Consider the following 25,464-nt stretch of genomic DNA (forward strand, 5'->3'; position numbering starts at 1 on the left):
TTTTAAGGGTACATGTCTTAAATTTAATTAAAATTTATTTCAGTCTTTTTATTTTACTTTTATTCAATTGAATATTTTACTTTTCAAAATTTTTTTTTTTAAGTTTCAAATTTATTTAATTTAAATCAATTTTGTTATAACATTATTATTAAGAAAATAGTTTTTCACATAAAAAAACTCTATAAAATTACTATAAATATTTTATAGTTTTTTTATGTGAGAACTTTTTTTTTCTAATTTTCTTTATTAGTTAATTATATATTTAGCGACAATTTTTCTTAATAGAATTGAAAAAAAATGTCTAAATTGAATCAATTTGAAATCTAGATAATTCAATTGAACAAAAGTATAGTTAGATAACTAAGCTACTTGCTATTTAATTTAATTTTCTTTTTGTGAATTACTTTTATTTTAAAAGAAAAAAAGAAAAAAAAAAACTGAGTTACTTACTATTTACCTTAACTTTCTTTTTCTTGAAAAATTGATGTCAATGCTCAATATTAACCTACTCTTTTTCTTAATCCGACGGGGACATTTTCCTAACATTGTGTTTGGGTCTGAGGAAAAGGATGAGGGACAATTGACATATGCCTTTTACTTGTTGGATAAAAAATTGAAGAGTGAGGTAGTCATTTTCCCTCTAGGTTCGCTGTTTTGTTTTGTCTTAGATTAAAGGTGTATTTGGATACCACTTATTTTATTGAAATTGAAAAATTATTACTGAAAGTACTATAAATAAATATAAAAGTTAGTTAAAATAATACGGCAAGGCTCATGAATAGTGTCAAAAAGTGCAGTGAGATCCATGAATAGTACCAAAAATAAGCTGAATAATAAAATAATTTTAATTTTTCATTCTTACAAAAAGGGCCGCTAAGAGCAAGTTAAACAATGATTAGAGGTAATAATTGTGTTTAGGTTTTTTACTTTTAAATGCTGTAAAGCCCACCATGAAGACTTTTTTCTTTTTCTTTTTCTTTTTTGCTATGATTTCCTCCAAACAATTAAATATCTTAAAAGAAAAAAATGTTTCTTTCTTCCTATTTCTCTTTCATTTTCTATTTCGTTCTTCCTCGTGAAATCAATCATAGTTAGAACCTATGGAGTACTAAAGAAAAGGATACTCATTTTGATGTGCATTAAGATGTAATGTACATGTTCATAACATATTGAGATTTTGCTTTTTTGTTATTTGTAAATAATATTTGCATCAGGTAGATTTTGAACCAAATACCTCATCCCTCACCTTCCTCTTATAAAATGACATATATTTCAAATGAGTTGAACTGAATCAATAAAATAAGTAAGTAAACAGCTAAACATAATTGGCTAGTGCCAATGACATTTACGTCAATTGACAACTCTTAATATTTATTATAAATTAAATAAGATTGTTTACCACTTAAATTGTATTTTATACATATATATATATATAAAAATGATTATCTAACATGAATTTATACATTCACAATTATAAACACTTAAATGTCTATGTCAAAAATAGGAATGAACAAGAGTATTTAATTTGAGATAAATTTGGAGTAATACTTGTAAACCCTATTTATTATTTGAGTATGAATTTAATAAGAATATAGTGTAAAATTCATAGCATACACCATCTAATCAAGCAATACCACATCCATTTTTGTGTAGTAACAAGCATAAGCCTCATTACAAACAATTCAAACCTCATTAAAACCCTCGAATCAAATTTTAATTAGTCACATACCACATCGTAACAGTCACAATACTATTATCAACCTCACCCAATCGCCAAATACATTGCAACTAAATTAGCACCTTTTTATACACAAATGCTTGGGAGTTAGGGGAAAAGAGTTCGGACTAATTATCTCGACAAAATAAAATAAAACCTCACCCAATCTGTACCAGTTTCCAACAAGGCAACAACTATCACTGACCACCGTCCACCATACCCTACCATAAAACAAACCCAATAGTCGCGACCATTGTGCATGCTGCCGTGCTGGTTGAATTACTTTTGCTCACGCTAAAACCCCCCACAACTGTCGCTTGGGACATGACATGAGAGGTTGAGGTTAACTAGAGAGAAAGGGGATTCGCAGCAAATGAGAGAAAAAATAAAATATAAATAAATAAATAAAAACGTGATTATGAATAGGGTGATCCTTGGGAACTTGGAAGAATATGGGGTGTTGAACTTGAAGAATGCTACTGAGAGCGAGAGGAACAATAATGTGATTCTAATTTTGATGAGGCTCTCGTGGATGAGAAAAAGTGGAGTCTACAGTGGTTGAGTTTGGAGCAGCCGATCAGGGGTTCGGCAGTCTTTTTATTTTATTGGTTTTGTTTGTTTTCTTATACTACTCTTGTTTCAATAGAAAATCTTATGTGAATTAATTTTTTGTAATTTCTTATATTTGGTAGCATTAAAAAAAGTCAAATAAAAACTATTTATCTATCTCTTAACTTCTTTTATTTAGCTTGATATGAGATAAAATTGTTTTTAACTAAAATTTTATGGGAAACAATTATATCTCATGCTAAACTAAATAAGAAAAACAATTCTATCTCATATGAAGTTAAATAAGGAAAGTCAATAAATAGTTTTTCAACTCATTTTAAGGTAGCTACTAGACATAAGAAAATAAAATAGTTTTTTAGAAAATGTAAATAAAATAAAAAAAATAATTTTCCATAAAATGTTAATGTCAAAACAAACAGTACATTAATACAATATTTGTTTATACTTTAGATCGTTGTTTTAAAATCGAACCAGATTGATTGGGAACTAGATCGAGAAACGGTCTTGTCTAAATCGTGAAAACTAGTTAAAAAAAAAAAACCAAGAAAAATTGGTCAAGAATTGGGTTAAATTGGGAACTAGCCTCTTTTTTGGTTCTTTGACTGGTCTAGTTTTTTAAAACCATGCTTTAGACTATTAGTTTTAATGGGTTGTTATCATGTGTCTTGGTCACTAGGCTGTCATCATTTGAAAAAATATAACATATCAATATTTTATTAAAGAGTGTAAGTAGGGTATTTTACACCACATTCTTATTAAATTTAATCTCTTATTATTTCTATGGGAGGCTAGAAAGATTAACCCTATTGGGCTTGATCCGAGGAGTTCAAAGGCCCAACCATAAACCCCTTGATTCCAAGTAAGCCTAAGAAAAACCAAAAAGAGATATGTGGCCAAGGAAGCAATTTGCCTGAGGAAGGTACTCGGACGAGAGTAGCCACATGAAAGTTAGAGAGAACTGGCACGAGGGCAAAGGTTATGATCCGAGGAAGGTGGTGTTAGCCAGTGTGGATAAGAAGAAAAGGAAATTTCTCAAAAAGCAATCATCACCTCCGCATTGAATACATTACACCAACCATGCCAACCACATTTATGGCTAAATGACACCTGAATAGTGCTAGCACATCCTATAACTTACTCAGCATGGCCTTAAAAGGAGGGGTGATACATGTATATTGATGGAGAATCAACAACCTTATATGTGGAGGGTCGAGATTGAAGTAAGAGCACTATAAAAGGGAAGAGATCCCCAGTGAATAAGGATCAGATCTCAGATATAATAAAACATAATACTCACATTTGTATATTCTTGAGTGTAAAAGGTTTCCTCGGCCATTCTTAGGACTATAAGTTGGATATTTTTATCCTTAATAAACAATTTGTATGTTAATCTCTTGCCATATTTTCTTATTTGAGCTAGGATTATCGTAGAGCAATCCAACTATTGGTCTGAACACCCATCTTTATAAATTAGTTGTGATGGGCCTTGACCCAAGCTCAACTATCTTTTGAGCCTCGGATCTTTAGCCCGTACAATTTCCTTCATCCAATTAGCAAAACAAGAGAGATAAAATCAATCAATCAACAAATATATCATAGAGATAAATTTGAATAAAATATAATGCAATATGAGAAATATGAGAAATACAGTTGAAGGATAGACAATTAAACATCAGATGATGCCTGATGGTTTCCTTCATCCAATTAGTAAAACAAGAGAGATAAAATCAATCAATCAACAAATATATCATAGAGATAAATTTGAATAAAATATAATGCAAATATGAGAAATACACTTGAAGGATAGACAATTAGACATCAGATGATGGTTTCCTTCATCCAATTAGTAAAACAAGAGAGATAAAATCAATCAATCAACAAATATATCGTAGAGATAAATTGAATAAACTGTAATGCAAATATGAGAAAGATGAGAAATACACTTGAAGGATGAACAATTAGACATCAAATGATGGTTACAGTTTATTTATTTTTACAAATTACCAAAAAAAGAAAGAAAGGAAAAGCATTAATGCAAACGTTGCACTAAATTTGCAGATAGAGAAAGCAAAGCAAAAAATAGCAGAAGCGTCGACAGCAGGATTCGAACCTGCGCAGGCATAGCCCAACAGATTTCGAGTCTGTCTCCTTAACCACTCGGACATATCGACCGTCGCAAAGAAAGTAAACAACTTATATTATCTAACCTTAAACCAAAACGGCTTCATTTTAGATCCTACTTATGATTTTCGTTCGCAATTAATATTCCATTTTTTTTATTTATTCAAATCATTTTCCACAAATTCCTTCCCTCCCATTTCCTCGCTTTCCCGCAAAAAAACGATTTCAATTTCCGCCCCAAAATCCAAATCCAAATCCAAAAAAGCAAACCCATTTTTTCTCACTTTACTCGAACAAAAACCCAATAAGCTTTACCTCTCTTTTCTTTTTGAAATTCAATTTCAACTCGGAAAGGAAAAATCTGAAACCCTAGGCAATCACATTCTTAGGAAAAATGGGTGATTCTTCAAAAAACGTGGACGTGGAGCAGCTGATAGCGTACAGTGACGACCTCGTTCGAGTTCTGAAGGACAAGAGGGACATCAACAGCTTCACGCAGTGTCTAGAACATTCCAAGTCACTTCGCTCTTCTTGTGACTCTGATTTCAATCAGCTCCAGAGCTCACTCCAAGGTCCAGTTCTTCAATTTTCATTTTATTTTATTTATTATTTTTTTAATAAAAAATATCTTTTTGTATTCTATTTTTCCTTTGTGATTATATTTTAGAAATCAATAATAAGTACGGTGAAACAATAATTTTCATAAATGCTGAGGTGTCATGAAGGGATTGGTGCTAATGAAAGCAGTGTTAGTAATGAGTCCACGTGAAAGTAATGTTAGTCTGTTTTCGACTTATAATTTAAGCAATGGAAAGTAAAATATGAGTTGATAAAGGAAGATGTGTTTGCCAAGGCCCAAGAGCATTGTAGCTTAATTGACACTTCTTAGCGATTTCAATAGAGACGTCTGTTTCTCATTATGTTTTCTTGATCGGTGAATCACACACACACCTGTTGGGACACCCTCCACTATGTTCTATATCTTTTCTCTTAAAATTTTTCATCCTAACCTCTAAAGCTTGTAAATATTTTTGATTGTTAGGAGTGGGGGTGTTGTTTTGAGCATATTAGTTGGGCTTTGAGAATATAGACAAAGAAACCCTTTGTTCTGACTTGACAGAATTGGAAATTGTAATGAATGGTTCAACTTGGGCTTATATTATTTTAAGTTTGATCTGGGGGTTTTGTAAAGATGTAGTTGAGTATAAGATGTTAGTGTGTAGTTTAGTTTGCTTTAAAAATGATTTAAGATGAATAAGTTGAAAATATGATGGGCTTTCAAGCAATAAGCATTTTGACAATTGTTTTGTTTCCATGCTAGTCAGCATCATGCGCTGAGGTATAGGTTTTCACTTTAGCTAACAGGATGGATCTCAATTGCTTGTATTATATATATATATATATATATATATATATAAATGATAAATGATTATCTAACATGAATTTATACATTCACAATTATAAACACTTAAATGTCTATGTCAAAAAAAGGAATGAACAAGTGTATTTAATTTGAGATAAATTTGGAGTAATACTTGTAAACCCTATTTATTATTTGAGTATGAATTTAATAAGAATATAGTGTAAAATTCATAGCATACACCATCTAATCAAGCAATACCACATCCATTTTTGTGTAGTAACAAGCATAAGCCTCATTACAAACAATTCAAACCTCATTAAAACCCTCGAATCAAATTTTAATTAGTCACATACCACGTCGTAACAGTCACAATACTATTTTTTTTTTTTTTTGATTGGAACAGTCACAATACTATTATCAACCTCACCCAATCGCCAAATACATTGCAACTAAATTAGCACTTTTTTATACACAAATGCTTGGGAGTTAGGGGAAAAGAGTTCGGACTAATTATCTCGACAAAATAAAATAAAACCTCACCCAATCTGTACCAGTTTCCAACAAGGCAACAACTATCACTGACCACCGTCCACCATACCCTACCATAAAACAAACCCAATAGTCTCGACCATTGTGCATGCTGCCGTGCTGGTTGAATTACTTTTGCCCACGCTAAAACCCCCCACAACTCTCGCTTGGGACATGACATGAGAGGTTGAGGTTAAGTAGAGAGAAAGGGGATTCGCAGCAAATGAGAGAAAAAATAAAATATAAATAAATAAATAAAAACGTGATTATGAATAGGGTGATCCTTGGGAACTTGGAAGAATATGGGGGTGTTGAACTTAAAGAATGCTACTGAGAGCGAGAGGAACAATGTGATTCTAATTTTGATGAGGCTCTCGTGGATGAGAAAAAGTGGAGTCTACAGTGGTTGAGTTTGGAGCAGCCGAGCAGGGGTTCGGCAGTATTTTTATTTTATTGGTTTTGTTTGTTTTCTTATACTACTCTTGTTTCAATAGAAAATCTTATGTGAATTAATTTTTTGTATTTTCCTATATTTGGTAGTATTAAAAAAAGTCAAATAAAAACTATTTATCTATCTCTTAACCTCTCTTATTTAGCTTGATATGAGATAAAATTGTTTTTAACTAAAATTTTATTGAAAACAATTATATCTCATGCTAAACTAAATAAGAAAACAATTCTATTTCATGTGAAGTTAAATAAGGAAAGTCAATAAATAGTTTTTTAACTCATTTTAAGGGAGCTACTAGACATAAGAAAATAAAATAGTAGTTTTAGAAAATGTAAATAAAATAAAAAAAAAATCATTTTTCATAAAATGTTAATGTCGAAACAAACAGTACATTAATACAATATTTGTTTATACTTTAGATCATTGTTTTAAAATTGAACCAGATTGATTGGGAACTAGATCGAGAAACGGTCTTGTCTAAATTGTGAAAACTAGTAAAAAAAAAAAAACTGGTCAAGAATTGGGTTAAATTGGGAACCAGCCTCTTTTTTGGTTCTTTGACTGGTCTAGTTTTTTAAAACCATGCTTTAGACTATTAGTTTTTAATGGGTTGTTATCATGTGTCTTGGTCACTAGGCTGTCATCATTTGAAAAAATATAACATATCAATATTTTATTAAAGAGTGTAAGTGGGTATTTTACACTACATTCTTATTAAATTTAATCTCTTATTATTTCTATGGGAGGCTAGAAAGATTAGCCCTATTGGGCTTGATCCGAGGAGTCTGAAGGCCCAACCATAAACCCCTCGATTCCAAGTAAGCCTAAGAAAAACCAAAAAGAGATATGTGGCCAAGGAAGCAATTTGCCTGAGGAAGGTGCTCGGACGAGAGTAGCCATATGAAAGTTAGAGAGAACTGGCACAAGGGCAAAGGTTATGATTCGAGGAAGGTGGTGTTAGCCAGTGTGGATAAGAAGAAGAGGAATCTCAAAAAAGCAATCATCACCTCCGTATTGAATACACTACACCAACCATGCCAACCACATTTATGGCTAAATGACACATGAATAGTGCTAGCACATCTTATAACTTACTCAGCATGGCCTTAAAAAGAGGGGTGATACATGTATATTGATGGAGAATCAACAACCTTATATGTGGAGGGTCGAGATTGAAGTAAGAGCACTATAAAAGGGAAGAGATCCCCAGTGAATAAGGATCAGATCTCAGATATAAGAAAACATAATACTCACATTTGTATATTCTTGAGTGTAAAAGGTTTCCTCGGCCATTCTTAGGACTATAAGTTGGATATTTTTATCCTTAATTAACAATTTGTGTGTTAATCTCTTGCCATATTTTCTTATTTGAGCTAGGATTATTGTAGAGCAATCAAACTATTGGTCTGAACACCCATCTTTATAAATTAGTTGTGACGGGCCTTGACCTAAGCTCAACTATCTTTTGAGCCTCGGATCTTTAGCCTGTACAGTTTCCTTCATCCAATTAGCAAAACAAGAGAGATAAAATCAATCAATCAACAAATATATCATAGATATAAATTTGAATAAAATATAATGCAAATATGAGAAATACACTTGAAGGATAGACAATTAAACATCAGATGATGCTTGATGGTTTCCTTCATCCAATTAGTAAAACAAGAGAGATAAAATCAGTCAATCAACAAATATATTATAGAGATAAATTTGAATAAAATATAATGCAAATATGAGAAATACACTTTAAGGATAGACAATTAGACATCAAATGATGCCTGATGGTTTCCTCCGTCCAATTAGTAAAACAAAAAGGATAAATCAATCAATCAACAAATATATCATAGAGATAAATTTGAATAAAATCTAATGCAAATATGAGAAATACACTTGAAGGATAGACAATTAGACATCAGATGATAGTTTCCTTCATCCAATTGGTAAAACAAGAGAGATAAAATCAATCCATCAACAAATATATCATAGAGATAAATTTGAATAAAATGTAATGCAAATATGAGAAAGATGAGAAATACACTTGAAGGATGAACAATTAGACATCAGATGACGGTTACAGTTTATTTATTTTTACAAATTACCAAAAAAAGAAAGAAAGGAAAAGCATTAATGCCAATGTTGCACTAAATTTGCAGATAGAGAAAGCAAAGCAAAAAATAGCAGAAGCGTCGACAGCAGGATTCGAACCTGCGCAGGCATAACCCAACAGATTTCGAGTCTGTCTCCTTAACCACTCGGACATATCGACCTCGGAAAGAAAGTAAACAACTTATATTATCTAACCTTAAACCAAAACGGCTTCATTTTAGATCCTACTTATGATTTTCGTTCGCAATTAATATTCCATTTTTTTTATTTATTCAAATCATTTTCCACAAATTCCTTCCCTCCCATTTCCTCGCTTTCCCGCAAAAAAACGATTTCAATTTCCGCCCCAAAATCCAAATCCAAATCCAAAAAAGCAATCCCATTTTTTCTCACTTTACTCGAACAACAACCCAATAAGCTTTACCTCTCTTTTCTTTTTGAAATTCAATTTCAACTCGGAAAGGAAAAATCTGAAACCCTAGGCAATCACATTCTTAGGAAAAATGGGTGATTCTTCAAAAAACGTGGACGTGGAGCAGCTGATAGCGTACAGTGACGACCTCGTTCGAGTTCTGAAGGACAAGAGGGACATCAACAGCTTCACGCAGTGTCTAGAACATTCCAAGTCACTTCGCTCTTCTTGTGACTCTGATTTCAATCAGCTCCAGAGTTCACTCCAAGGTCCAGTTCTTCAATTTTCATTTTATTTTATTTATTATTTTTTTAATAAAAAATAATCTTTTTGCATTTTATTTTTCCTTTGTGATTATATTTTATAAATCAATAATAAGTACGGTGAAACAATAATTTTCATAAATGCTGAGGTGTCATGAAGGGATTGGTGCTAATGAAAGCAGTGTTAGTAATGAGTCTATGTGAAAGTAATGTTAGTCTGTTTTCGACTTATAATTTAAGCAATGGAAAGTAAAATATGAGTTGATAAAGGAAGATGTGTTTGCCAAGGCCCAAGAGCATTGTAGCTTAATTGACACTTCTTAGTGATTTCAATAGAGACGTCAATGGTTCAATAACCCCCAAACAAATTGTAAATATCGAATTGTCACCCAAAAAAATGGAAGGAATTTGGGCTTGCCTAGTACACTACAATTCCTAGTTAAGCTTAACATGGTTATTGTTAAATGATTAAATTCACAATTTCCTAACAATATAAGCTTTTGGGAGAATTGGGCAGTTTAATAGTTGTAATGTTAGAAGAATTATTGAGGCTTCTTTTTGTGTTCAATTCTAGTTGCTATGCACTATCATAGTGTGTACTGACAGTAGAGGACTTACAGAAATTTCAGAAAGATGGATTTTTGTGATAGTGTGCGCATATGGAGCTCACTTTGATATGATTCATAGCAAAAGAGGAATTAACAGATTGCTCCATAGTAAGATATAGGACAGAAGGTTCCCCATTTTTTTCCCCGGGGGGTGGGGGTGGGTTTTGTTTGACGCTTTTTGTTTTGTTGTTCCAAGGCAGTTGAATTGGTTTCCTTTATCCTTTGAAGCTCATGGGCCGTGATAAACTCTTTCTTATTTTATTGAAGATCTTCTATTATATCTGTTTCTCATTATGTTTTCTCGATCGGTGAATCTCACACACACCTGTTGGGACACCCTCCACTATGTTCTATATCTTTTCTCTTAAAATTTTTCATCCTAACCTCTAAAGCTTGTAAATATTTTTGATTGTTAATAGTGGGGGTGTTGTTTTGAGTATATTAGTTGGGATTTGAGAATATAGACAAAGAAACCCTTTGTTCTGACTTGACAGAATTGGAAATTGTAATGAATGGTTCAACTTGGGCTTATATTATTTTAAGTTTGATCTGGGGGTTTTGTAAAGATGTAGTTGAGTATAAGATGTTAGTGTGTAGTTTAGTTTGCTTTAAAAATGATTTAAGATGAATAAGTTGAAAATATGATGGGCTTTCAAGCAATAAGCATTTTGACAATTGTTTTGTTTCCATGCTAGTCAGCATCATGCGCTGAGGTATAGGTTTTCACTTTAGCTAACAGGATGGATCTCAATTGCTTGTATACAAGTCCTGTTCATTTGAATTTAGATCCCGTTGTTGCTATATCATACAGTTTACCTTTTCTTGTATGAAGCAGATTATCAGAAAAAAATAGATGTATGCAAGAAGAAGACAGAGGAGGCCAAATCTGAGGTTGCTGCAGATGCAGAAATTGACCTCCTTCAGAAAGAATTGGAAGTGGAAATGGAGAAAGAACATTTGCTTATGGATGAGCTTAGATAAGTATATTGTCAATTTTAACTGTGAGTTTTTTTTAGATAATTGGTTTTATTTTGATGGTGTTGATTATCAAGTCTTTGTTTTTCATACAACACAAGGATAAACAATGAGATTAATGATCTGGAACTCCAAAGTATTCCCCTTCAAGAACGAAGGCAAGCTCTAAAGAAACTTGAGCAGGATGAGATGAGGGCAGAGTAAGTATATGTTTCTTGTTTTATGGCATCATGAGAATTTCATACATGTATGTATTCTTACTCAGAATGGTAAGAGTAACAGTGAGATTCTAGCAAAAATAAAAATAAAACTAACTAATTCTTGAGTGCTTATTTGTTTAAGTATCTAACATTAATGTCTTGAGAAAGCAATTGTGTTTGTTTATCAGTGTCAAGTTTTGTAGGCCATCATTGCTAAGGCTTTCTAAATCTCTAACAATTGCTGTCACATCTTTATGTGTAAGCATTTGCTTGGATGAGCTTATTTTCACTCTTAAAACAGAATGTACTGTCTTTAAAGCATCACCTTTTTCAATGCACAACTGTGCTTTTGCAAATGGAACAAAATAGACAGATTAACTCATCCAAACACACTAACATAACAAGTCAGCAAGGTTGGTTTAACTATTGTAAGTGTGCGTTTGGGATGAGCTGAATTTTTCAGCTTATCTCCACTTTCAGCTTATTATGTTACTATTTATGAGCCCTACTGCACTTTTTGATACTATTTATGAGTTCTACTGTATTATTCAACTTATTTTTTGACATTTTTTCTATACTTTCAGCAAAAAGTTTTCAGTTTCAACTAAATAAACTGTTCCAACGGATACTAAGCTTGGCAAATATTGGAATCTTATAAAGTGAATTAAGTTTGAGATATTCTTGTCTTTATGAATTTTTGATTTTACACCCTAATTTAGGTTCATGAACTTTACTTTTTGAATATGTTATAATAGTTTTGTCCAACATTTTAGAGATTTGGTTCAAGCAGTCCATGCTCTTACAACAAGACCACACAGGAGTTGGCAATTGGGTCTTTGTGTGGTTGGATCTTCTTGTCTTTTAGAGAGACAGTGATAACTTCTAGTCATAATTATAAGCCTATACTAGTTATGTTGTTTGTTTCATGAATCTTCATGTTTAAGTCAATGGTTTTGTTCTGTCTTTTTATGTTCATTTTTAGATATGACATCTGTTCATATTTTACAAAACATTTTGGTGCTTGAATGATCAATGCAAGCAAAAGAGCAATTGTGATGGAATAGAAAAGGCTTTTTCAAAGCCCAATTGTCTTTAAAAAAAAAATTTCCAAGGCAGACTTTTCATTTAGATACCTTTTTAGGAACTTTTTCTTGTGTGATTCTTGACAGACTTAGTTTATCCCACTAGGGGATGTTTCAGATTCACAAAATATTGCTCAAATTAACTCATATGAAAGATGAAACACAGCTTAGATGTTCTCTAGTTTTTGACAAAGCTAGAAGACAGCTGGCCTAGTGTTACTTAGTACCACTGGCGTGCCCTTAGAAGTTTTCTGGTTGAGGAATATTGGGATCTTTTGCAGCACTCAACAATTTATTATTCTTATAAAATGAAATTGAGGGTTGTATCATATTGCCCATGAAAATCTGTTCTGAATCTTTTGTTGTATTTTTTTATGATCTCTCTCTCTCTCTCTCTCTCTGTGAATAAGAGACTAACAGTTGAGTTCCAGAAATCCAAAAATGAAACATTTTTGTGTTGTCTTGCAGGAGGATGCTTTCATTGTATGCTTCTGTCACAAATATTATTCCAAACTTAGATGATCAGTCCAAAATTTCAGGCCGTATCCTTTTATCGTGGTTTGCCATTATTTTTTTCATTTGATAGACTTTCTTTTGCATGGGCTATTTTCAGATTCAAGGCTGCCTAATATTGTAACAACTATGTTCTCCTTAAACCTTATCAATTGCAGATATTGTGGATAGGGAGAAAAAGGTGGTTGAGAGGTTTGAATTTGACCTGACAAAGATAGATCCTGTTGATGCATGTAATGGCATTTGGAAAATGATAAGTTCGTGATAGATATTGGACATTCTTCCTTTCAGACAGTATGTGTAATATAGTGTGCTAACTCCTTTCAGAACTTTTTGTCTGATATTTTTAGGGACTGCATTTGTAATCTTTAGTTAGGTTTGTGTTTGTAATAAGTTATTGTAGAGCCATATTTTCCAGTGTTTATTCTAGAATGGTTCTGGTGCCTGCAGGAGGAATTTTAGTTTCAGTTTCCACTTGTATTTTGTTGAAGAAACGTAGTCATGTTTTGTGGAAATGTATTATTCTAGTTTTAAGTGCTACAGACAATTTTGATTAAGAATAAAATAAAGTGAGATTAGCCATACTTATGATACACTATTTTTTGGTGTTAAGGTTGTCACTTCTAATTTCCACAACAAGCATTGTCTAGTTACCATCATTACAATCCCACCATAACCATTGCTTGCATCTCTATTGTATTGTGATTGGATGGGAATGAATTAGTATTCTCTAGAGTTATTAGGGCAACTCTACTATGGAATCTTAAAATTTTATCCATTTATCTTGAAAATATAGGATTGGATTTTGTCACATCATCAATAATTTAAATAGAAACTAAAATGGTGATGGTTGATGTTTTCTAAAATGTTGAAGACATGATAACATCTAATATAATTATTTCCAAACTAATGGATAGGATATTAAGAACTTTATGGTGGAGTCATCCTAAGAAATTTAAAGGATCTTATTATGACAATTTCATTATGCTGTGACTGACAAGATTTGTTGCAAACTTGCTAGAATTCTCCAAGCAAGGTGTTCACATGACATACCAAGCTAGCAAAGATATAAATGGCATGTTTGTTGACGACATGTTTGTAAAAATTTTTTTGTTGTTTGATGTCTTTGGTTTGTAGGGTATGTCATTCAATTGATTAATTAGTTTTCTTCTCATTTGGAGTCAGGCATGTAATTTAAATTTGAGTAATGTTAGGGTGACAACTTTCTTCACAATTGTTAAGGTAGTAAGTTGTGACTAGAGCAACATCATTTTCACATGGATGTATCTTTGATATCAATTTATTATGCGTCAATTATAATAGGTCATGTGAAAAATTGTCCCTAGATTTATAGTTTCAATTTAATGAGTTCTGTAACTGAAGATTATATTATAACTATCAATTAGTACAGGGAGATTCTTAGGGCTTACCAAAGTTACATATAACCCATTTCTAGTAGAGCCATAAGTACGTCCACTATGACATAAAAACAGTAGTTCCCTCTTCTCACAAGCTTGCTATATATCCATCTAAACACCATAAACAAGCTGGCAAGGTATTGTTATAATAGTAGCAGACCAGCCATGATTGACAGAGCAGAAGGTGATGTAGAACCATATCTGAATTAGGCCGGAGGTTCCATCTTCATATGTTGCATTTATGAAGCTATTTGTGACCCATGCATTTTCTTTGCTTCACTAGCATTAGACAGTGGTTGGATTGAATTGGCATTCTCATCTAAGTTGATCTCTTCTGGAAGTGATTTGCAAGCCTTTATTTGAAGGTGGCCTTTGTAAGCCTTGCAAACATAGGTGACAAGGTTTTTGAAAGTCCTGCATCCAGAAGTAAAGAATTAGCATGAATGTGTGCGCATGTGTGACAGAGAGATTAAAAGCTAACCTTGTACAATGGTTGGTTATCCAAGATCAACCATGGTACAAATGTATGAGGCGGATTAAGATGATTTGTTTCATCAGCATGATGTAGTAAAAGCTGCATATCGATATATTAGAGGTTTCTCACTAATGAATCTAATTCAATAAAGCATAACATGATCTGATAACCTGATGATACTTTACCTCTCTCCCAAGGCCACTATTGTAGCAATCTGAAACAGGTCTTGGACTCAAACTCAGTTGTTGACAACAAGATTTCCATGTGTTTTCCCCTATTTGCCTTCCTTCAGAGTCTTGATTCTCAACACACTTGATGAACTTGAAATGTTGCTTCTGCATTAGAGTTACAATTCATTGTATCTTAGTAGTTCATATTATTTGCAACAGTTTAGGCTAGTTATACATGTTATGCTAGCAATTTATTAACTAAAACTTGATAACAGTGCAACTATAGATTGTATGATGTATTTTTAAGAGAATTGAGGAAGACTGGAAGAGAGCAGGTTTTACCACATCTGGCCAGATGTTAATGGCACAGGCCTCTATAGCATTCAGGTTGTATTCATCTGGGCCATGCTGCAAAACATTAATACCAAAAACACATAGGCTTAAATGCTTGAGAAAGTGTCCTAATCATAAATCTTAAGTACATTATTAAATGCATGAGGAAAAAAAAAATGAAGATCAAAATGTGACCTGGCAAATTATGTTCTTGTTGGGTTCTACAATAAGAGCATTTTCCCATAGGACAAGCCGGAGGTTGACAATGTTGATTAGGTCCTCCATAAATACTTTCACTAGGTAATCATAAATACTTTCACTAGGTCCTTTATGATGAAATCCCTGCTAGATGGACACAGTGAATCATAGTACAAAGTCAGGTTGAGCTTTGGAGTTTTGCTTAAAGACAACTTAGCATTTGGAGGTTGCGGTGGAGCTCAATCTCTGTTGCTATGATAGTCAGCAGAACAGAATGGAGGAATTGACATGAACAGCGGAGAATTTAGAACAATGAAGGAGAAAATTTTAAGATGAGCCAATTTGGAAAGCCTAGCACATTTATGCCTAGCTCCCATGTAGCATGGACATGCATATAGCAGCTTGAAGTACCCACTTATGTTATAATTCCTCTTAATTATGAAAGTGTCTACCACTTTTTCTCTTTTTTTTTTTTTTAAAAAAAATTACAATATGCTACTAACCCCACGACTCAAACCCTTTCCCTCCCTCCAAGACTCTTAAGCACTTTGTGTATAGGGAGGTGCCAATTCAGCTACAAGGCCTTTGGCCATTTTTTCACAGTTTAATTGAACTAATCAAGTTATAGAATTATATCCATAAAAAAAAAATTATAAAATTATAATACAATTGTGAGTGATGACTAATAGTGATGCTCTCTATTTATTGTTTTAGTTGGTAATTTTTGAGTTTGTGGTTGGGGCTCGGTAATAATGTAGCATAGATTTGAATAGTTGTCTGTGATCCATCTACTTCTACTACTCTTTTTTTTTTAGAGAGAGTTTCAATCTATGGTATCCACTCCTGATGATATCTCTTTGTCATCAAACCAAGACACCAATTAATTTTTAGTATCGGCAAGGATTAAATCGTAGATCTCTTATATAACCTTTAGAGACTTTACCAGTTAAGTTAACTGAAACCAACATTACTTCTACTACCTTAATTAAAGCAAAGGGTGCAAATGCACATCAAAAAATGAATTAACTCCTTCATTAATTATGAGGTTGCCGGACAACTAATGCACTAACCAAATCAGTTTGCCAGACAACTAATGCACTAATGCAATTCCATTTCGGTATGTTACGCTTTAGACCACCCATTTCAGTATGTTACGCTTTACCAGATCTCTTATACAACCTTCAGAGGTTTTACCAGTTGAGCTAATTGGAACCAACATTACTTCTACTACCTTAATTAAAGCAAAGCGTGCAAATGCACGTCAAAAAATGAATTAAACCCTTCATTAATTATAAGGTTGCCAGACAACTAGTGCACTAACCAAATCAGTTTACTAGACAACTAATGCACTAATGCAATTCCATTTCCGCATGTTAAGCTTTAGACCACCCATTTTTTTCCATGAAATACCATCTCTTTGTGGTTTCAATTGACAAGCTATGCTTCTGTTAAACCACATTAGTGTAGCATTTTGGTCAATTTCGGCCCATTTTAGTCCACTTCAATCAATTTTGATCCAATTTTGTCTGTTTGGTTCACTTCAGTCCATTCAATCTAGTTTGGTCCATTTTGGTCCACTTCGATCCATTTTGTCCTTGTTTTTTTCCCTCTCTCATAGAGTAGAAGAAATTGCCTCTATAAAATATTAAATTATAAAGTCTTAACGGTAAGATGAAATATATAAAGTTAAAATTTCATGCTCTTAAAGTCCTCAACAAAAGGATACTATAAAGTAATTTACATATTTTTTTCCTTTTATTTCGTATTTATTTATTTTCACCAAAATTTGAAGACATAGCTTTTATTTATTTTTGTAAATTCCATTTGCAGATTTTTTTTTTTTTTTTTGATGAAAGCCCTGTTGATGACAATGTTATTTTAATTTACTACCTTAATCTTGCCCTTACCCCACCACTTCTGGGATCAAGTTTTAATCTTTTAGTAAGTAGGTTTATCTTTAGCCATGGAATTACTATTGTAACATCTTTCTTGAAAGGTAAGTGTCTGGCACAACTGTGGCTATAGTTAAAAGAAAAAAGTGTGACTGCAACTAACAGGTTCAATTAGAATTATGTTATGTGGCTATGTTATTTTTGATTGGAACAGTCACAATACTATTATCAACCTCACCCAATCGCCAAATACATTGCAACTAAATTAGCACTTTTTTATACACAAATGCTTGGGAGTTAGGGGAAAAGAGTTCGGACTAATTATCTCGACAAAATAAAATAAAACCTCACCCAATCTGTACCAGTTTCCAACAAGGCAACAACTATCACTGACCACCGTCCACCATACCCTACCATAAAACAAACCCAATAGTCTCGACCATTGTGCATGCTGCCGTGCTGGTTGAATTACTTTTGCCCACGCTAAAACCCCCCACAACTCTCGCTTGGGACATGACATGAGAGGTTGAGGTTAAGTAGAGAGAAAGGGGATTCGCAGCAAATGAGAGAAAAAATAAAATATAAATAAATAAATAAAAACGTGATTATGAATAGGGTGATCCTTGGGAACTTGGAAGAATATGGGGGTGTTGAACTTAAAGAATGCTACTGAGAGCGAGAGGAACAATGTGATTCTAATTTTGATGAGGCTCTCGTGGATGAGAAAAAGTGGAGTCTACAGTGGTTGAGTTTGGAGCAGCCGAGCAGGGGTTCGGCAGTATTTTTATTTTATTGGTTTTGTTTGTTTTCTTATACTACTCTTGTTTCAATAGAAAATCTTATGTGAATTAATTTTTTGTATTTTCCTATATTTGGTAGTATTAAAAAAAGTCAAATAAAAACTATTTATCTATCTCTTAACCTCTCTTATTTAGCTTGATATGAGATAAAATTGTTTTTAACTAAAATTTTATTGAAAACAATTATATCTCATGCTAAACTAAATAAGAAAACAATTCTATTTCATGTGAAGTTAAATAAGGAAAGTCAATAAATAGTTTTTTAACTCATTTTAAGGGAGCTACTAGACATAAGAAAATAAAATAGTAGTTTTAGAAAATGTAAATAAAATAAAAAAAAAATCATTTTTCATAAAATGTTAATGTCGAAACAAACAGTACATTAATACAATATTTGTTTATACTTTAGATCATTGTTTTAAAATTGAACCAGATTGATTGGGAACTAGATCGAGAAACGGTCTTGTCTAAATTGTGAAAACTAGTAAAAAAAAAAAAACTGGTCAAGAATTGGGTTAAATTGGGAACCAGCCTCTTTTTTGGTTCTTTGACTGGTCTAGTTTTTTAAAACCATGCTTTAGACTATTAGTTTTTAATGGGTTGTTATCATGTGTCTTGGTCACTAGGCTGTCATCATTTGAAAAAATATAACATATCAATATTTTATTAAAGAGTGTAAGTGGGTATTTTACACTACATTCTTATTAAATTTAATCTCTTATTATTTCTATGGGAGGCTAGAAAGATTAGCCCTATTGGGCTTGATCCGAGGAGTCTGAAGGCCCAACCATAAACCCCTCGATTCCAAGTAAGCCTAAGAAAAACCAAAAAGAGATATGTGGCCAAGGAAGCAATTTGCCTGAGGAAGGTGCTCGGACGAGAGTAGCCATATGAAAGTTAGAGAGAACTGGCACAAGGGCAAAGGTTATGATTCGAGGAAGGTGGTGTTAGCCAGTGTGGATAAGAAGAAGAGGAATCTCAAAAAAGCAATCATCACCTCCGTATTGAATACACTACACCAACCATGCCAACCACATTTATGGCTAAATGACACATGAATAGTGCTAGCACATCTTATAACTTACTCAGCATGGCCTTAAAAAGAGGGGTGATACATGTATATTGATGGAGAATCAACAACCTTATATGTGGAGGGTCGAGATTGAAGTAAGAGCACTATAAAAGGGAAGAGATCCCCAGTGAATAAGGATCAGATCTCAGATATAAGAAAACATAATACTCACATTTGTATATTCTTGAGTGTAAAAGGTTTCCTCGGCCATTCTTAGGACTATAAGTTGGATATTTTTATCCTTAATTAACAATTTGTGTGTTAATCTCTTGCCATATTTTCTTATTTGAGCTAGGATTATTGTAGAGCAATCAAACTATTGGTCTGAACACCCATCTTTATAAATTAGTTGTGACGGGCCTTGACCTAAGCTCAACTATCTTTTGAGCCTCGGATCTTTAGCCTGTACAGTTTCCTTCATCCAATTAGCAAAACAAGAGAGATAAAATCAATCAATCAACAAATATATCATAGATATAAATTTGAATAAAATATAATGCAAATATGAGAAATACACTTGAAGGATAGACAATTAAACATCAGATGATGCTTGATGGTTTCCTTCATCCAATTAGTAAAACAAGAGAGATAAAATCAGTCAATCAACAAATATATTATAGAGATAAATTTGAATAAAATATAATGCAAATATGAGAAATACACTTTAAGGATAGACAATTAGACATCAAATGATGCCTGATGGTTTCCTCCGTCCAATTAGTAAAACAAAAAGGATAAATCAATCAATCAACAAATATATCATAGAGATAAATTTGAATAAAATCTAATGCAAATATGAGAAATACACTTGAAGGATAGACAATTAGACATCAGATGATAGTTTCCTTCATCCAATTGGTAAAACAAGAGAGATAAAATCAATCCATCAACAAATATATCATAGAGATAAATTTGAATAAAATGTAATGCAAATATGAGAAAGATGAGAAATACACTTGAAGGATGAACAATTAGACATCAGATGACGGTTACAGTTTATTTATTTTTACAAATTACCAAAAAAAGAAAGAAAGGAAAAGCATTAATGCCAATGTTGCACTAAATTTGCAGATAGAGAAAGCAAAGCAAAAAATAGCAGAAGCGTCGACAGCAGGATTCGAACCTGCGCAGGCATAACCCAACAGATTTCGAGTCTGTCTCCTTAACCACTCGGACATATCGACCTCGGAAAGAAAGTAAACAACTTATATTATCTAACCTTAAACCAAAACGGCTTCATTTTAGATCCTACTTATGATTTTCGTTCGCAATTAATATTCCATTTTTTTTATTTATTCAAATCATTTTCCACAAATTCCTTCCCTCCCATTTCCTCGCTTTCCCGCAAAAAAACGATTTCAATTTCCGCCCCAAAATCCAAATCCAAATCCAAAAAAGCAATCCCATTTTTTCTCACTTTACTCGAACAACAACCCAATAAGCTTTACCTCTCTTTTCTTTTTGAAATTCAATTTCAACTCGGAAAGGAAAAATCTGAAACCCTAGGCAATCACATTCTTAGGAAAAATGGGTGATTCTTCAAAAAACGTGGACGTGGAGCAGCTGATAGCGTACAGTGACGACCTCGTTCGAGTTCTGAAGGACAAGAGGGACATCAACAGCTTCACGCAGTGTCTAGAACATTCCAAGTCACTTCGCTCTTCTTGTGACTCTGATTTCAATCAGCTCCAGAGTTCACTCCAAGGTCCAGTTCTTCAATTTTCATTTTATTTTATTTATTATTTTTTTAATAAAAAATAATCTTTTTGCATTTTATTTTTCCTTTGTGATTATATTTTATAAATCAATAATAAGTACGGTGAAACAATAATTTTCATAAATGCTGAGGTGTCATGAAGGGATTGGTGCTAATGAAAGCAGTGTTAGTAATGAGTCTATGTGAAAGTAATGTTAGTCTGTTTTCGACTTATAATTTAAGCAATGGAAAGTAAAATATGAGTTGATAAAGGAAGATGTGTTTGCCAAGGCCCAAGAGCATTGTAGCTTAATTGACACTTCTTAGTGATTTCAATAGAGACGTCAATGGTTCAATAACCCCCAAACAAATTGTAAATATCGAATTGTCACCCAAAAAAATGGAAGGAATTTGGGCTTGCCTAGTACACTACAATTCCTAGTTAAGCTTAACATGGTTATTGTTAAATGATTAAATTCACAATTTCCTAACAATATAAGCTTTTGGGAGAATTGGGCAGTTTAATAGTTGTAATGTTAGAAGAATTATTGAGGCTTCTTTTTGTGTTCAATTCTAGTTGCTATGCACTATCATAGTGTGTACTGACAGTAGAGGACTTACAGAAATTTCAGAAAGATGGATTTTTGTGATAGTGTGCGCATATGGAGCTCACTTTGATATGATTCATAGCAAAAGAGGAATTAACAGATTGCTCCATAGTAAGATATAGGACAGAAGGTTCCCCATTTTTTTCCCCGGGGGGTGGGGGTGGGTTTTGTTTGACGCTTTTTGTTTTGTTGTTCCAAGGCAGTTGAATTGGTTTCCTTTATCCTTTGAAGCTCATGGGCCGTGATAAACTCTTTCTTATTTTATTGAAGATCTTCTATTATATCTGTTTCTCATTATGTTTTCTCGATCGGTGAATCTCACACACACCTGTTGGGACACCCTCCACTATGTTCTATATCTTTTCTCTTAAAATTTTTCATCCTAACCTCTAAAGCTTGTAAATATTTTTGATTGTTAGGAGTGGGGGTGTTGTTTTGAGCATATTAGTTGGGCTTTGAGAATATAGACAAAGAAACCCTTTGTTCTGACTTGACAGAATTGGAAATTGTAATGAATGGTTCAACTTGGGCTTATATTATTTTAAGTTTGATCTGGGGGTTTTGTAAAGATGTAGTTGAGTATAAGATGTTAGTGTGTAGTTTAGTTTGCTTTAAAAATGATTTAAGATGAATAAGTTGAAAATATGATGGGCTTTCAAGCAATAAGCATTTTGACAATTGTTTTGTTTCCATGCTAGTCAGCATCATGCGCTGAGGTATAGGTTTTCACTTTAGCTAACAGGATGGATCTCAATTGCTTGTATACAAGTCCTGTTCATTTGAATTTAGATCCCGTTGTTGCTATATCATACAGTTTACCTTTTCTTGTATGAAGCAGATTATCAGAAAAAAATAGATGTATGCAAGAAGAAGACAGAGGAGGCCAAATCTGAGGTTGCTGCAGATGCAGAAATTGACCTCCTTCAGAAAGAATTGGAAGTGGAAATGGAGAAAGAACATTTGCTTATGGATGAGCTTAGATAAGTATATTGTCAATTTTAACTGTGAGTTTTTTTTAGATAATTGGTTTTATTTTGATGGTGTTGATTATCAAGTCTTTGTTTTTCATACAACACAAGGATAAACAATGAGATTAATGATCTGGAACTCCAAAGTATTCCCCTTCAAGAACGAAGGCAAGCTCTAAAGAAACTTGAGCAGGATGAGATGAGGGCAGAGTAAGTATATGTTTCTTGTTTTATGGCATCATGAGAATTTCATACATGTATGTATTCTTACTCAGAATGGTAAGAGTAACAGTGAGATTCTAGCAAAAATAAAAATAAAACTAACTAATTCTTGAGTGCTTATTTGTTTAAGTATCTAACATTAATGTCTTGAGAAAGCAATTGTGTTTGTTTATCAGTGTCAAGTTTTGTAGGCCATCATTGCTAAGGCTTTCTAAATCTCTAACAATTGCTGTCACATCTTTATGTGTAAGCATTTGCTTGGATGAGCTTATTTTCACTCTTAAAACAGAATGTACTGTCTTTAAAGCATCACCTTTTTCAATGCACAACTGTGCTTTTGCAAATGGAACAAAATAGACAGATGAACTCATCCAAACACACTAACATAACAAGTCAGCAAGGTTGGTTTAACTATTGAAAGTGTGCGTTTGGGATGAGCTGAATTTTTCAGCTTATCTCCACTTTCAGCTTATTATGTTACTATTCATGAGCCCTACTGCACTTTTTGATACTATTTATGAGTTCTACTGTATTATTCAACTTATTTTTTGACATTTTTTCTATACTTTCAGCAAAAAGTTTTCAGTTTCAACTAAATAAACTGTTCCAACAGATACTAAGCTTGGCAAATATTGGAATCTTATAAAGTGAATTAAGTTTGAGATATTCTTGTCTTTATGAATTTTTGATTTTACACCCTAATTTAGGTTCATGAACTTTACTTTTTGAATATGTTATAATAGTTTTGTCCAACATTTTAGAGATTTGGTTCAAGGCAGTCCATGCTCTTACAACAAGACCACACAAGAGTTGGCAATTGGGTCTTTGTGTGGTTGGATCTTCTTGTCTTTTAGAGAGACAGTGATAACTTCTAGTCATAATTATAAGCCTATACTAGTTATGTTGTTTGTTTCATGAATCTTCATGTTTAAGTCAATGGTTTTGTTCTGTCTTTTTATGTTCATTTTTAGATATGACATCTGTTCATATTTTACAAAACATTTTGGTGCTTGAATGATCAATGCAAGCAAAAGAGCAATTGTGATGGAATAGAAAAGGCTTTTTCAAAGCCCAATTGTCTTTAAAAAAAAAATTTCCAAGGCAGACTTTTCATTTAGATACCTTTTTAGGAACTTTTTCTTGTGTGATTCTTGACAGACTTAGTTTATCCCACTAGGGGATGTTTCAGATTCACAAAATATTGCTCAAATTAACTCATATGAAAGATGAAACACAGCTTAGATGTTCTCTAGTTTTTGACAAAGCTAGAAGACAGCTGGCCTAGTGTTACTTAGTACCACTGGCGTGCCCTTAGAAGTTTTCTGGTTGAGGAATATTGGGATCTTTTGCAGCACTCAACAATTTATTATTCTTATAAAATGAAATTGAGGGTTGTATCATATTGCCCATGAAAATCTGTTCTGAATCTTTTGTTGTATTTTTTTTATGATCTCTCTCTCTCTCTCTCTCTCTCTCTCTCTCTCTCTGTGAATAAGAGACAAACAGTTGAGTTCCAGAAATCCAAAAATGAAACATTTTTGTGTTGTCTTGCAGGAGGATGCTTTCATTGTATGCTTCTGTCACAAATATTATTCCAAACTTAGATGATCAGTCCAAAATTTCAGGCCGTATCCTTTTATCGTGGTTTGCCATTATTTTTTTCATTTGATAGACTTTCTTTTGCATGGGCTATTTTCAGATTCAAGGCTGCCTAATATTGTAACAACTATGTTCTCCTTAAACCTTATCAATTGCAGATATTGTGGATAGGGAGAAAAAGGTGGTTGAGAGGTTTGAATTTGACCTGACAAAGATAGATCCTGTTGATGCATGTAATGGCATTTGGAAAATGATAAGTTCGTGATAGATATTGGACATTCTTCCTTTCAGACAGTATGTGTAATATAGTGTGCTAACTCCTTTTAGAACTTTTTGTCTGATATTTTTAGGGACTGCATTTGTAATCTTTAGTTAGGTTTGTGTTTGTAATAAGTTATTATAGAGCCATATTTTCCAGTGTTTATTCTAGAATGGTTCTGGTGCCTGCAGGAGGAATTTTAGTTTCAGTTTCCACTTGTATTTTGTTGAAGAAACGTAGTCATGTTTTGTGGAAATGTATTATTCTAGTTTTAAGTGCTACAGACAATTTTGATTAAGAATAAAATAAAGTGAGATTAGCCATACTTATGATACACTATTTTTTGGTGTTAAGGTTGTCACTTCTAATTTCCACAACAAGCATTGTCTAGTTACCATCATTACAATCCCACCATAACCATTGCTTGCATCTCTATTGTATTGTGATTGGATGGGAATGAATTAGTATTCTCTAGAGTTATTAGGGCAACTCTACTATGGAATCTTAAAATTTTATCCATTTATCTTGAAAATATAGGATTGGATTTTGTCACATCATCAATAATTTAAATAGAAACTAAAATGGTGATGGTTGATGTTTTCTAAAATGTTGAAGACATGATAACATCTAATATAATTATTTCCAAACTAACGGATAGGATATTAAGAACTTTATGGTGGAGTCATCCTAAGAAATTTAAAGGATCTTATTATGACAATTTCATTATGCTGTGACTGACAAGATTTGTTGCAAACTTGCTAGAATTCTCCAAGCAAGGTGTTCACATGACATACCAAGCTAGCAAAGATATAAATGGCATGTTTGTTGACGACATGTTTGTAAAA

The 25,464-nt window shown here is 32.9% G+C and overlaps 2 protein-coding genes, 1 long non-coding RNA gene and 3 other non-coding genes across 7 annotated transcripts; 2 read left to right on the top strand and 4 right to left on the bottom strand.

Moving 5' to 3' along the window:
• Positions 1-4,376: 4,376 nt before the first annotated feature.
• On the bottom strand, positions 4,377-4,458 carry TRNAS-CGA (transfer RNA serine (anticodon CGA)). The gene has a single exon. It is a non-coding gene; the product is annotated as a tRNA-Ser (tRNA).
• Positions 4,459-4,543: 85 nt separating this feature from the next.
• LOC111988212 (kinetochore protein SPC24 homolog) lies at positions 4,544-13,507 on the top strand. 2 transcript variants are annotated; one of them, XM_065761258.1, is made up of 5 exons: positions 4,544-4,980; positions 10,975-11,116; positions 11,213-11,314; positions 12,865-12,938; positions 13,068-13,507. In XM_065761258.1, exons 1-5 carry the CDS (start codon positions 4,803-4,805, stop codon positions 13,172-13,174), a joined length of 603 nt encoding a protein of 200 aa, XP_065617330.1. In that variant the 5' UTR covers positions 4,544-4,802; the 3' UTR covers positions 13,175-13,507. The 2 variants fall into 2 exon arrangements, with proteins under 2 accessions (XP_065617330.1, XP_023875772.1); XM_024020004.2 differs by lacking the exon at positions 4,544-4,980 and adding an exon at positions 9,103-9,537.
• On the bottom strand, positions 8,935-9,016 carry TRNAS-CGA (transfer RNA serine (anticodon CGA)). The gene has a single exon. It is a non-coding gene; the product is annotated as a tRNA-Ser (tRNA).
• Positions 13,508-14,410: 903 nt separating the features above from the next.
• Positions 14,411-15,388, bottom strand: LOC111988225 (uncharacterized). The gene is made up of 3 exons (XR_010624106.1): positions 15,315-15,388; positions 14,988-15,137; positions 14,411-14,901 (listed from the first exon to the last, which is right to left on the bottom strand). It is a non-coding gene; the product is annotated as an uncharacterized LOC111988225 (long non-coding RNA).
• A 4,981-nt stretch (positions 15,389-20,369) lies between these two features.
• Positions 20,370-20,451, bottom strand: TRNAS-CGA (transfer RNA serine (anticodon CGA)). Its single transcript has one exon. It is a non-coding gene; the product is annotated as a tRNA-Ser (tRNA).
• Positions 20,452-20,538: 87 nt separating this feature from the next.
• LOC111993260 (kinetochore protein SPC24 homolog) lies at positions 20,539-24,958 on the top strand. Its single transcript, XM_065761259.1, has 5 exons — positions 20,539-20,972; positions 22,410-22,551; positions 22,648-22,749; positions 24,316-24,389; positions 24,519-24,958. The coding sequence occupies exons 1-5, from the start codon at positions 20,795-20,797 to the stop codon at positions 24,623-24,625; spliced, it is 603 nt and encodes a 200-aa protein (XP_065617331.1). The 5' UTR covers positions 20,539-20,794; the 3' UTR covers positions 24,626-24,958.
• Positions 24,959-25,464: the final 506 nt, after the last annotated feature.

This window comes from Quercus suber, unplaced genomic scaffold (assembly GCF_002906115.3).
Source record: "Quercus suber isolate HL8 unplaced genomic scaffold, Cork oak 2.0 scaffold_403, whole genome shotgun sequence".
Classification (NCBI taxonomy): Eukaryota; Viridiplantae; Streptophyta; class Magnoliopsida; order Fagales; family Fagaceae; genus Quercus; species Quercus suber.

What these genes read in the sequence shown, in the direction of transcription:
- LOC111988212 (XM_065761258.1), top strand. Translation starts at nt 4,803, where the DNA reads ATGGGTGATTCTTCAAAAAACGTGGACGTGGAGCAGCTGATAGCGTAC. An exon ending in CAGGATGAGATGAGGGCAGA is followed by an intron (nt 11,315 to 12,864) that starts GTAAGTATATGT and finishes GTTGTCTTGCAG; the next exon opens with GAGGATGCTTTCATTGTATG. An exon ending in TCAGTCCAAAATTTCAGGCC is followed by an intron (nt 12,939 to 13,067) that starts GTATCCTTTTAT and finishes TATCAATTGCAG; the next exon opens with ATATTGTGGATAGGGAGAAA.
- LOC111993260 (XM_065761259.1), top strand. Translation starts at nt 20,795, where the DNA reads ATGGGTGATTCTTCAAAAAACGTGGACGTGGAGCAGCTGATAGCGTAC. An exon ending in GCTCCAGAGTTCACTCCAAG is followed by an intron (nt 20,973 to 22,409) that starts GTCCAGTTCTTC and finishes TGTATGAAGCAG; the next exon opens with ATTATCAGAAAAAAATAGAT. An exon ending in CAGGATGAGATGAGGGCAGA is followed by an intron (nt 22,750 to 24,315) that starts GTAAGTATATGT and finishes GTTGTCTTGCAG; the next exon opens with GAGGATGCTTTCATTGTATG.